Raw genomic sequence first — 12,044 nt, 5'->3', positions numbered from 1 at the left:
TATTAAAGCCAGTTATTATGTGCAACTGAAGTATGCCTTTGTCTTTCTGTTCCTCCAGGCTGGTGGCTCCCAGGTGATCTTCACCAACCCTCTAGAGATTGTAAAGATCCGTCTGCAGGTGGCAGGAGAGATCACCACAGGGCCGAGGGTCAGCGCCCTGTCCGTCATCAGGGACCTTGGCTTCTTTGGACTTTACAAGGTGAGAAACCTCCTTGGGGTCAGAGGTGCATGTATAGTGCACATGTCTAAATCACAAATTATTCTTTAAATTCCTCTTCTCTCTTGCTTTGGGTCTATTTTGATGCAATCTGCTTATCAGAGGATACAGAATTTTACCTTGTGTATAGAATATACAATGAAGTTATGGTTTCAGTAGTTCATTTTACTTCTTCTGAGGTGTTTCAGTGGTTATTTTGAATGATTCTAGTAAGAGATACCAAGGCGAGTACAGGTGTCTGACTAAATGTGCATAAGCAACTAGTTTGCACGAGGTAATGTGCAGAATGAAGAGCAGCATAATCCTATAAGCAGCTAACCAGGAGGCTACAGATCACATACTATGAATAAGCACAATATTCTCAGTCTTATCTGATGTTTTCAGCCACATTTTTGGTCAAGTCACAGTAGGATCAGAGAGTAGAATTACAAAATTTACGTTTCCTCCATTCCCTTCTAGAGTAGAATTATCACTGTGGTAACTTCCACCCACCATCAGCGCCAATATCCCAATGGAAATGTGTTGAGGACTCATGTCAGTCTGTCCTCCTGCCCCCAAACCCATGTTTTCATTTTGTCTTATTTTCAACTTATTATGTAAGCATGTCATTCATTCCTGTCCCAGGAGATGTGTTGGTGAGAAAATTCATTTTGAAACAGTCAATAGGCTGAAGAAATGAACCTTTAGCAGTTTAAAATAAGCCCACCACATCATATCGGTATAAAGACATTTGACATAACTACTGTAATAATAGAACTCTTGTAAAGAACGCATAACTTAAAACACAAAGCTCACATTTATCTTTAAATGAGACCTACAGTCCCGGAGGAAGCCCAAAGCCATATTTAATGTAACACTGAAATCAAGTTGGATTTGTTGCGACTAGGTTAATTAGACGTCCAGTGTCCATTCCATTGTGTTTTCATCAGCCTCACCATTTCACAGCAATCCATTATTTCTCATTACTGTTATGACTAAATCATATGTGATTTTTCTATCAACTATTGTAAAATTATACTTTACCCCACATCAGCCATCATTTAAATCAACAATTCTATGTGGTCTTCTGTTTGAGAACAAGAAAAGACACAATTTATGCTAAAAGCTGTATTTAACCTTAATTGCCATAATTGGTATTTTTCAGTGGCACGGGGCTAAAAATTACAGTGCACTGTTTGAACATATTAGAGTTGTATGATATTATGCACCCATTAGATTGTAAAGCAAGCGTGAAAAATTATAGTGTCATAAGAGGCTAATATAAAAAAATACTGTTGCGTTGGTGTGTTTAAAGAATATTTTCATTATGTTATAATTATTATTCTTAGAAATCTTATGACTTCTAACATCCATCTGTGTGCACAAGTGAAGTGGACAGTCACATAGTGGGGTTTTTTTTTTTTTTTTTTTTTGGACAGCTATAGGAATCAGTGGCTACCACTAACAGTAGCAGCTTAACTGGCTCGACAAGGACATTAGCCCTCAGGGTAAAACAGAGCATGTCTAATTAAATTACTTAAATAAGTCCTAATGGAGCTCGGCGGGGGACACTCTGCTTCGACTGTAAACACAATCAACTGAGAAAATGTCAATCTCATACCTGCGGTTGTGTTCATTTGCAAGTAAGATGATCGCACTTGTGTTGTCAAATTCCAAGAAGTAAACTACTTTTCAAGAACATCTAGTCGTCCCTCAGACAGGACTTTTAATTTTGATGGTCTGCTGATTATTTGCTACGCTGAACCATATCACTCTGAGTCTCGCAGGTTTGTCTGTGTGGTTTTCTTTCTGTCTGCACCTGTCAGCTCAGCCAACTTCCATGTGCGCCTTTTGGTTCTTTTAACAAGGCTGTAATAGAGTGTGGAGCCTCCTCTTGTTTCTGTCTACCTGCCTCTTGTTCCTGTGTTTGTGTGGCTGTGCACTCACTCCTGTAATTTATGACTATGTTGAAGAGTATGTGTATGTGTGTGTGTGTGTGTGTGTGTATCCACATAGCTACTGTCTCCATTTAGCTGTCTGCGAGAATGCTGTTTGATGCAGTGTGTAAATGTGTGCATGCTTGTGCACATACTTCATTGTGTTTGTCTCCTGGTCCACGCATAGAGAGGAGACAAAGTGCATTGAGAAAGCAGTAGCGGTGTTGGCGGTAGAGGTGGCGGTGGTGGTGGTGGTGGTGGAGGAGGGGAGGCGGGGTGGAGACGAGCTTCAGCCTGCAAGCCCCAGACGGGCTGGCTCCGGAGGGGCTGCACCCAGGCACAGAGCTGCCTTTGTCAGGGTAATTATCCTGACGCTCACCCTCCGCTGGTGGAGCTACCGGTTGGTAGGGTGGCTAACGCACTAGCGCCACCATTCATCACTGGGGGAAAGTTGTCAGTGTAGGAATATCACCCTGGGTGAAGTTTCATGTTTGAGGACTTATTGTGTTGAAGTTTTTCTTGTGTGTAGGAGTACATCAGAGGCATTTTGTGTATACTTGCTCAACTAAATCTTTTAATTTCATCTCAATACACACAGTATCCGTGAGCCGCCGCACTGCCAGTGCATTACCCAGCCCAACACCCTGATATTAAGGCTTCCAGTCCCAGTCCCTGTGACGCTGCTTGTCTGTCCTGCCTTGATAGAATCTCCCAGCTTTCAGCAGCCGCTCGGGCCCCAGCCAGCCAGCAGGAGGGACAGGCAGACAAGAAGTGCCAGAGGAAAGAGAGGGAAAGAGATAGCCCAGATACCTGCCAGTCCTCTCTCTGTTTGTGTGTGTGTGTGTGTGTGTGTGTGTGTGTGTGTGTGTGTAGGAACCAAAGGATTATCCCATAGGAGTTAAATGAAGCCTGTCCAAAACAGGGAGACCCTGCCCAGCTCTTTAAACGCCTTCTGTTGACTGTAGTTGCTGTATCAAGCAGGTGGCAGCGGGCCAACAAGCTTGAAATACAGCAGGAAACTCAATAGGCTTGATGATATAGTGTTGTTTACAGTGGCAGACAAGGAGTCATCTTCGTCAGCCAGTCTGTCTTTCTCTGCTTTTCCCACTCTTTTTTTTTTGGTGCCTGTCAGCTTTGCTTTTGGAGCTGCCTCCCTCACCTGCTGCTGAGGACACAGATCGTTTGCACATGGAGAGGCATGATTTGTTGTGGTCGATACTTCAGAGTTCTTTTGGAAGTAGTTTCCTTGGCTGCAACATCAGTTGATGCCTGAATATCTGGTTTGTGAACAGACAGTTGAAGTTACATATTGTGGTGAGGAAAAAACCAATCCATCTTTAAAGACCTGAGCCAGAAGTCACGGTTTGAATCCCCCCTAGCATCATCAATCTTTCTCTGCTCTCCTTTCTGTTTATTCTTGTCTTTGTTTTCCATTTCTGAGAGTTTAACTCTCAACCCAATATTATAACCTAAAACTTCTCCTTTTCCCTCTGACTGTCTTTCTCCAGGGCTCCAAAGCCTGTTTCCTGCGCGACATCCCCTTCTCAGCCATCTACTTCCCCTGCTACGCCCACCTCAAGGCTCGCTTCAGTGACGAGGATGGAAGGATAGGACCAGCCAAGATGCTGCTGGCTGGAGCACTGGCAGGTAAAATACTCCAGCCTTTATACTTCAACAGAAAAATAGAGAACTATTGTATCAAGTTCAGAGGCAGACGTTAGTTTCAAGTTTCCAGATCACATTAACAAAATGTTTTGCAAGAATTATACTAGAGGGATCCTGAAATTCAAAGCTTCAAAGTACTAAACATACTGACCCTAGCATTTATCAATGTGGACGTGAGCAGGTGCTACACTTGAATCTCACGTCAGGTCTCATCTGGCGTATGCAAGTGGGAGTCAGGGTGGACTTAGTGGTGGACTAGTGAATCTGGCTGAGTTGGAGAATGGTTATTTGACCATATTCTGATTGGGATATTGGAGTGTTTGCAACCATAGATTCAATATATGAAGGGTGTAGGCTGGTGCATGTAAGGGATGTATAAGATAAATTTTCCAACGTCAGCTGGAGTGTGATTGTCTACTCCAACTTTGTTGACCGCAGCAGTGGTTTATTTCTATACTGCATTTGACAGACTTCCATTGATGTCACTTTTCAGGCTGTCAAAGAGAACCAGTTGGTTAAATTGGACCTGGAACGTCAGCATTTTCATTCTAGTTTAGAGATGTTTCTCTTCTTGGCCGTATTGCGCCTCTCCATGTTGTAAACTCAAGGACAAGGCCTCTAAAAGAGAATATATTGGGGCAGGATATTTAAAGCGACACTTACCTTTCTGGAAATTTTACGCTTTTCTTTGTTTAGGTTAAAATGCTATTAATAAGCTGATGGCACACTAAAATGTAAGTGAATTCCAGCAGAGATCAAATCTCATAATTGTACCATTCTCATATGGTTCTAAGAAATCTCAGACCGAATGCAATGATTGGCCGAGTGTCCTGTCTGTCTTCCCCATGTGGAGGCCTCTGACTGACGTAACCACTCGCGTAACATCTCTCGGGTCAATATCGGCTCTGCTTTCGAGCAATGGCGAAGACTGATGCAGCTTCATCCTGAGCTGAAAAAGGGAAAAGTTCCTGCTAGACAGGTATTTTTAGTTTGCCTCTAGTGTAACATAGGCTATAACATGATGTATGACAACACAGCATCCAGTTGCTAATGGCTAACGTTAGCCTACTGTAGCGTAGCCTCTGAAACATTAACGTTATCTTCCTTGTGTGTTTCCACTTAGTAGTAACGTTAACACTACTATCTAACGTTAGCACTGTAACCTTATTCTAAAACTCATCACTGACTCCAGTTGAGTTTTAAAACTCCAGGGTTGTGTTTGACTGTCTTGGTTGTAACATTACACTTGCTCTCCTCTTCCATGTATCTAACGTTAACTTGCCAACGCCTACGCCTATCATAAACGTAATGAGGACGTAATGGAGGAGGGGGGAGTAGACCTTTGGAGGGGGGTGGAGTTGCAGGAGGAGGGGGATGGGACTTTGAAGGGAGGCGGGTGCCAGGTACTCCAGCTTCCTCCCGCAGTCCAAAGACATGGTGACTCTAAACTGCCCGCAGGTGTAAAAGGAAGCGTGAATGGTTGTCTGTCTCTATGTGTCAGCCCTGTGATAGTCCGGTGACCTGTCCAGGGTGAACCCCGCCTCTTACTTAGTGTCATATGGGATAGGCTCTAGCTCCCCCAGCGACCCCTAATAAGATCTTCGGTTACGGGTAATGAATGAATAATGAATGTCATCAACTGCTTACACTATGATCAGCATGATAAGAACGCTTCATGAATCACACGTGATCCTTAGATGATTTCTGTGCTTGGATCTGCGCTGGTTTGTACGTTAGATGGATACATGAGGGCCACTGTGTCTGTACGCGAGAATAAGAAGAAATGAAAGCAGTGAAATTGTAATTTGTCTCCTATGTTTTCACTGTATTCTCTGGCATCTCTGGTGAGACTTTGTCCAAAATCTTAAAACCAGACCGTTAACAAAAAAGATGACTTAAATTTTAAACTTTGTTATTAAGTCTGTTAAAGGGACAGTTTACCCTAACAGCAAAAATACAACATTTTCCACTTACCTGTTGAGCTATTTATCAGTCTAGGTTGTTGCAGAGTGTTGGCGATATCAGCCATAGAGATGTCTGCTTCCTCTCCAATATAATGGAACTGTGGCACTCAGATAATGGTGCTCAAAGCGATAAAAAAAAAAACATTTGGAAAACTCAACAGTAATTTCTCTTTCTATAAATCATGACCCGGTTACTCAGGATAATTTCATGCAGGAACTATTTTCTTTCCACCAAGCTACATCCGCCAGCTACATCACCGCACAGACGGAAGCGTGTATCAACTCCTGGACAAGAGGCTGTTTTTTAGTTTCATTATATTTGAAAGAGGCCATACATCTCCAGAGCTGATATCTCCAACACTCAGTAACTCACACCAAAACAAACCAAGAGGAAAAATATGCATTTTTGATTTTTGGGTGAACTGTCCCTTAAAAGTCTGCATTACTGTATACATCTCCAGACACTACTGTCAGTATGAATGGATCCCATGATGCCAGGAACAATCTTCAACGTGTTGCATTTTTATAACTTCGCCTTTTAGAGTGTGTGTAATTTGAAAAACTGCATTTTGTCTCATAAAATATTTGACTATTCATAGTGAGCCAGAGGGCTTCAGTCCCAGAGGCAATGTATAGAGTGCTGAAGTGTATGAAAATCTTTAGTCCGGTCCAGTTTTGAACAAAGTGTGAGAACAGGTCTAAATCAGCTCTCGCCTCAGACCTCCACAGGTCTGCAGTAACAGTAGCAGAGCTCAGAGTTTGGAAGCGAGGCAGCCTCTGACCGCAGGCTCCATGGCGGTAGCTGCTAATTAGAGCGCTGCTCAGTGATTGGGGACTGGGGTTTTGGAGCTCTGCAGCAGGGAAGCGCCTCAGATGCCTGCCAACCAGGCCGACAGGGAGGCTTTCCAATCCTAATATATTGTACATGCACATACACACACACACACGCAGGCAAGCACACAAACATGCATGTGCATACTTTATGCATGTTCATCCTGCAAGAATGCATACAGTCCTGTCTGTACGTTAGTCATAACAGTTAGCAAAGAGGCCAAGAAGACAAACATTCACTGATGACTTAACAACTTTATCGTCTGCATGAAAATATGATCCAAAGCAGAGTTTAAATATTGGATTTATCCCTAAAGCAAACACTAATGACAGACCAGCACTCCCCTGCCAAGTTAAAAGGCTTTACATTTGCATAAAAGACTTAATATTTGTTTTGAATCCTCGGAGATGTGTCAGCAGCACTCTCTCTTTGACGCAGAGGCACAGCACAACACGGAAAAATCATAAATCCTGCCTCCCTCCTCCATTTTTACTCTGGTTTCTCACCACAAGACTGGCAGCCACGGCCCACAGACTCCGAGCTGAAACGAGCCTCATGATTTCTTCATTTTTTTTCGTTACTTCGACACATTTATCTTCCCTCTTTCACATGTATTTATCAGCGGTTACAGCATTCTGGCAATTAGTGTTTTACAGTCAGCACAGGAAATTGAATTACACGCTCAGTTTGCACAGCATTATTTAGCTAGGCATTACTCTGGTCTGTGAAGAACATAGTGTTGGCCATCTCTAACTGGCATTAGCTCTGTATGTGAGAAAAAGTTCTGGTGGGAATTTTAGGCCTTATTCGCTGTGGGGTGTAAGAAATGTCCATGTTGCTTGGTCTTAGTCATGTGCTGTGTAGTCAAAACAATTAGTCAATTCATTGATTGGTATTTTGACAGAAAATTTAACTATTTTGGTAATTGTTTTATTGATCAAGTCACTATTTACACCTTTTTAAAAGGAAACTTCTGCATTTTTCAACCATTCTCCCATGTTTTTGTGTCTAAGTGACTAATGGGAACAACAGTATCTGAAACCGGTCCAGTATTGAGAGAGAGCTGCAGCCACAGCAGTCAAACAGGCTGCAAAGTAATATGCAACATCAATTTATGCCTTTTAAAATGGTCGTTTTTGCCACTGACAGGCTCAGATAGTTATTATGTGTCTGACAACATTATGGAAAGGACCCTGCAATGAGAAGAAACATTCTTCTTTACATTTCACTTGATCCGATCTGTTATTAAAACATTTCATTTCTCTGTAGGAATCCTTCCCATAATGTTGTCAGACGATTATAACAACAACCTGTCATTGGCAAAAATGGTACATTGATGGTGAGCTGCTTGGGAATTCTGAGGTCGGAGGTTCGATCCTTTTCCAGGGCAGGTGAATTTTAAAGTCCAGCGTCCAAATAAAAAGGTTAAATGCGCCTGGAGAAAAGCGTATATGTGTAGCAGCAGGATAACTCAGTGGTTAAGGCTCCTGGCTTTAGTGCGGGAGACTGGGGTTCACATCCAATGCTAGCTCAGGAATACGCTACAGCAAGGGGGAGCCAGGACAGCAGGCCAAAGTGGAGATGCCATCATCATCCCCTCATTTTATACACGATAAAAAGTGTAACTGTAAGTGTAGTTGTCATCAATTAGAGTAATTCATCAGCACCGCGACCTCTCTGCTCTTGTCTCACTTCACTCTGTTGTGTCTGTGTGTGTGTGTCTGTGTTTGAGTGTGTGTGTCTGTGGGGAGGAGGTCAGCTCTGACATGCAGAGCGCAGGAGAGAGGCTGCTTCATGATGATATATGAAACCAAAACTTTAAAAAGTAACAATAAGAGATGATTACGGCGGAGCTTATTATTATTATTATTATTATTATTACGGTCTTAAATGTGCCTCAGGCCGTTTAATACCGGGTCTCTGTACCAATCCCTGCTCGGGCCACTCAGAGATTGCTTCTGGGCCGCATGTGGCCCGCAGGCCGCTAATTGAATAGGCCTGCTATAGACATCACGTCAGGACAACACTTGTTTATTTCTATTGTTATGTAGTTTCTATATTGGCTCTAACTCAGATACTTGTTCCTAAACTTTCTTTTGTCTCCATCGGCTATTCTCCACACCTCCTCAAAAAATCCACAGGAAGCCTACTCTCCTCTTTCCTCCTTTCCTATCTTCATCTCTCCTCTCCTCTCCTCTCCTCTCCTCTCCTCAGTGCAGGTGGTCAGTCTCCACCGGGTGCCAGTCGGTTACCTAATGCTGAGATGATTAGGCTTTCTGAATAGCTCGTTTGGCCGTTACAAAAACCAAGAAGTCAGAATAAATCGTCAAGAGGGCAGTTGATGGTAATGACCGAGCCATCAATGATTGAGCCCATTCATGGCTGAAGTGGCTGGAGTGGGGGCTCTGCAGTCACTCCCTTCAGTCAGCCAGTCACTTTCACCGGCACACGGGGCACAGTGTGCATTGCTCTCATTACCGTCCATTGTCTGGCCCCGTTCTAACGGCTGTATGAAAAGTGGGAGAGGGAGGAAAGGAAGAAAAAAGGTAGAGATTAAATAATGGCCTCGCTGGTGGTATGGATTAGTTGATGGTGAAGTGATAGGAACTGGCCCCTACTTGTGTTTAGTGTATGTATGCGGCAGACTTGCTGCAAGATGGTCAAGCTCCAAGATGATGTGTGTTAGAAGAGGGAACAAAGAATGCTGAATCCACTCGATCAGATGCAGTTACGATGATATGCAAGATTTCGTCCAACCGTTGATGGCCGCTCTCGACAAATCACCTAATTTGTTTGGAGCTGATTTTAAGTTTGTGCTCCATTTAGAAGCGAACACATCCGACGGTTTAAAAAGGATACGCGTCACACGGCTGAACAGCTTGTGCTTTCTTCCCCGCAGGCATGCCAGCGGCCTCTCTGGTGACCCCAGCTGACGTGATCAAGACCAGGCTGCAGGTGGCAGCGCGTGCCGGCCAGACCACCTACAGCGGCCTGACCGACTGTTTCTGGAAGATTCTCAGAGAGGAGGGACCCAGGGCTTTCTGGAAAGGAGCTGGAGGTAATGTTCACCAAGGCCAACATGTAATGGGCTACATTCATGTTGCCAACAGGTTGCTGGGCCGTTTGCAGCCTCAGAATTAAACTGCAGAGACTGAAAAGGGGCTGTAAAAGTACTTCCATCACCTCTTTGTGTTATTTTGATGAAATAAAAAATCCATCCAGGTTTTAATTTACAGGTAATAGTCTCTTGAAAAGATGCTACAAATAAATGTCAATCAAAGATAAAACATTACAGGACTGTGTTTCAATATCAGTACACACATTTACATTGACTTCTTACAGTTGCATACACTGGACACTACATTATTTGTAATTAGAATTATTTTAAATGTAAATTAACACATTTCTGAACCTTCTCGCAGCTCGTGTGTTCAGGTCCTCACCTCAGTTTGGTGTGACCTTGGTGACCTATGAACTCCTTCAGCGCTGGTTCTATATCGACTTTGGAGGACAGTAAGTATCACTGTCTTATTTACAAACAGTCCATGTGGAGAGCAAAGAGGCGGGACGCACTGGTGCGAAATGCAATCTCAAACTTATCGGCTATCGTCTGACGATGATTTAGCTTTTTATATGCTTTTTCCTGATTTATCTGCATTCATATCCCACTTCTACCAGAGAGAGAGAGACATGCCACAAGACCCAAAAATAATTTCTGTGCACATTAGCGGACAGATTGAAGTCCTGACTCTGACATCATGTACTTTCCCCACTTCTGAGATTGAAACAAGCTCATTTTCCTCCTCAAAATAGGTCAGTCTCAGGAATAATTCATGAGAGAGTTTGGGAAGCTCTCACAGTGACTAAGAGAGAGCTTCTTTAAACGGACAGCTGCGTCACACATGCATGTCACTGGGTGGCTCGTGGCTCTAACATGACGCTCCCTCTCTCCCAGAAGACTCAGTGAAACTAAATCAGCCGCAGATCCAATGAAAATTCGGTGTGGTTTTGGGCGAGTTGATCTGTGCTCCTTTGCTGTCCGCGTTGGCAGCCAATCACAGAGCTCGAAGTGAAATCAACGAGGGATTTGATTTGTTCTGCTCTGAGGGAGAAATGTTCCTCCTTTGATTTTCTATTAAGATGTTTATTTCTGCGGCGAGCAGTGTTGAATATGATAATATTAGGTCAAGATTTAATAATGATAACAATAAAACTCCTGCCTGTGCACGCTCTCTTTCTCCTCCACTTGGTTACAATAACATCTTATGCAGTATTTATGTTGTTCGACAGTTTTCCCCTTTACCACTCCTCACCTTCTTCTCCCTTTCTCTCCTTTATTCCAACCTCTCTCTGACTGCGCCTCCGGCTTCCTCCTCCCGTCTCTCTCTCGCTCCCTTCACACCGCAGAAAGCCTGCTGGCTCAGAGCCCACCCCCAAGTCTCGGATCAGCCTGCCGGCGCCCAACCCAGACCACATCGGAGGCTTCAGGTTGGCGGTGGCCACGTTCGCTGGCATCGAGAACAAGTTTGGGCTCCATCTCCCACGCTACACGGTGGCGGCGGCAGCAGCAGCGGCCCCCTCCAATGCAAGCACCCCCTGAACCTCCACTGGTAGTGGGAGGGGGGGGTTAGTGAAAGAGAGGGCTTGAGTGTTAGTAGTATTTTAAGTTATTTAAAGTTCTTTATATTTTTTCTCCTCATAATCTTATTTAAATGGTAGTCTGTATGCAAGCATATGGATTAGTGAGGAAATTAACACGGGCGCACAAAGAAAACTCTTTGTAGGACTCGTGCAGTATTTGTTTTATCTTTTGATTGACATTGTATAGAGATGTATTCCAATGTGGTTTTGTTTTTCATACAGTCCAGCTGGTTCAGTATATGCACACAGGCAGCAGACGGGCTGGCAGAAGTTAAAACACACCTTAACTGCTTGCTTTCTTTGGAACATACTATGAAAAACTACATATAGTATCGCAGCTTTTTCCAGTGTCTTCCTTTTATTGCTTTATAACCAAAAGCACATTCCTCACGGGATCGTATAGCTGGCCAAAAAAAAAAAAAAAAGACTGATCCTAAATGTTGCACTTCTGTATATATGAAAAATTCAGAGACATATTTTCATATCTCTACGGCTATTTTGGTCCTGAGTTGCTCAATTGTATCCACGAGAATATGACCAAAAAGTAACTTGAATGTAAAGAGGCAGCGTAACAATCTGAATGTACACAATGTTTACTGTGAGATGTTTGGTTTCAGGTCTAAATGTATGCAGATGTGTGAATATATCTGAGGGACAGCTGGCACCGACTGTAGTGTGCCACGACTGAGTATTAAAACTTGTTCAGCACAGAGGATGTAGGAGTTACATATGGTGTGTAATAACCGTGCCTTACTGTGTGTACGGCAGCAACATGTGTTCGAGAGTAAAAAGAAACTTATATTAGTAAA

General features: G+C 43.3%; 1 protein-coding gene across 1 annotated transcript in view; it reads left to right on the top strand.

Moving 5' to 3' along the window:
- The window catches only part of slc25a13 (solute carrier family 25 member 13), a 57,635-nt gene extending 45,591 nt beyond the window's left edge, over nucleotides 1–12,044 (top strand). The window contains exons 14-18 of the mRNA XM_033636923.2: nucleotides 59–199; nucleotides 3,642–3,780; nucleotides 9,494–9,652; nucleotides 10,017–10,107; nucleotides 11,002–12,044. Of these exons, the coding sequence (XP_033492814.1) occupies nucleotides 59–199; nucleotides 3,642–3,780; nucleotides 9,494–9,652; nucleotides 10,017–10,107; nucleotides 11,002–11,194 (723 nt within the window). The 3' untranslated portion in view covers nucleotides 11,195–12,044. The remainder of the gene's footprint in view (nucleotides 1–58; nucleotides 200–3,641; nucleotides 3,781–9,493; nucleotides 9,653–10,016; nucleotides 10,108–11,001) is intronic.

This window comes from Epinephelus lanceolatus, chromosome 16, assembly GCF_041903045.1.
Source record: "Epinephelus lanceolatus isolate andai-2023 chromosome 16, ASM4190304v1, whole genome shotgun sequence".
Lineage (NCBI taxonomy): Eukaryota > Metazoa > Chordata > Actinopteri > Perciformes > Serranidae > Epinephelus > Epinephelus lanceolatus.
The sequence above is the reverse complement of the archived record's forward strand: the minus strand, read 5'-3'. Positions and strand labels throughout refer to the sequence as shown.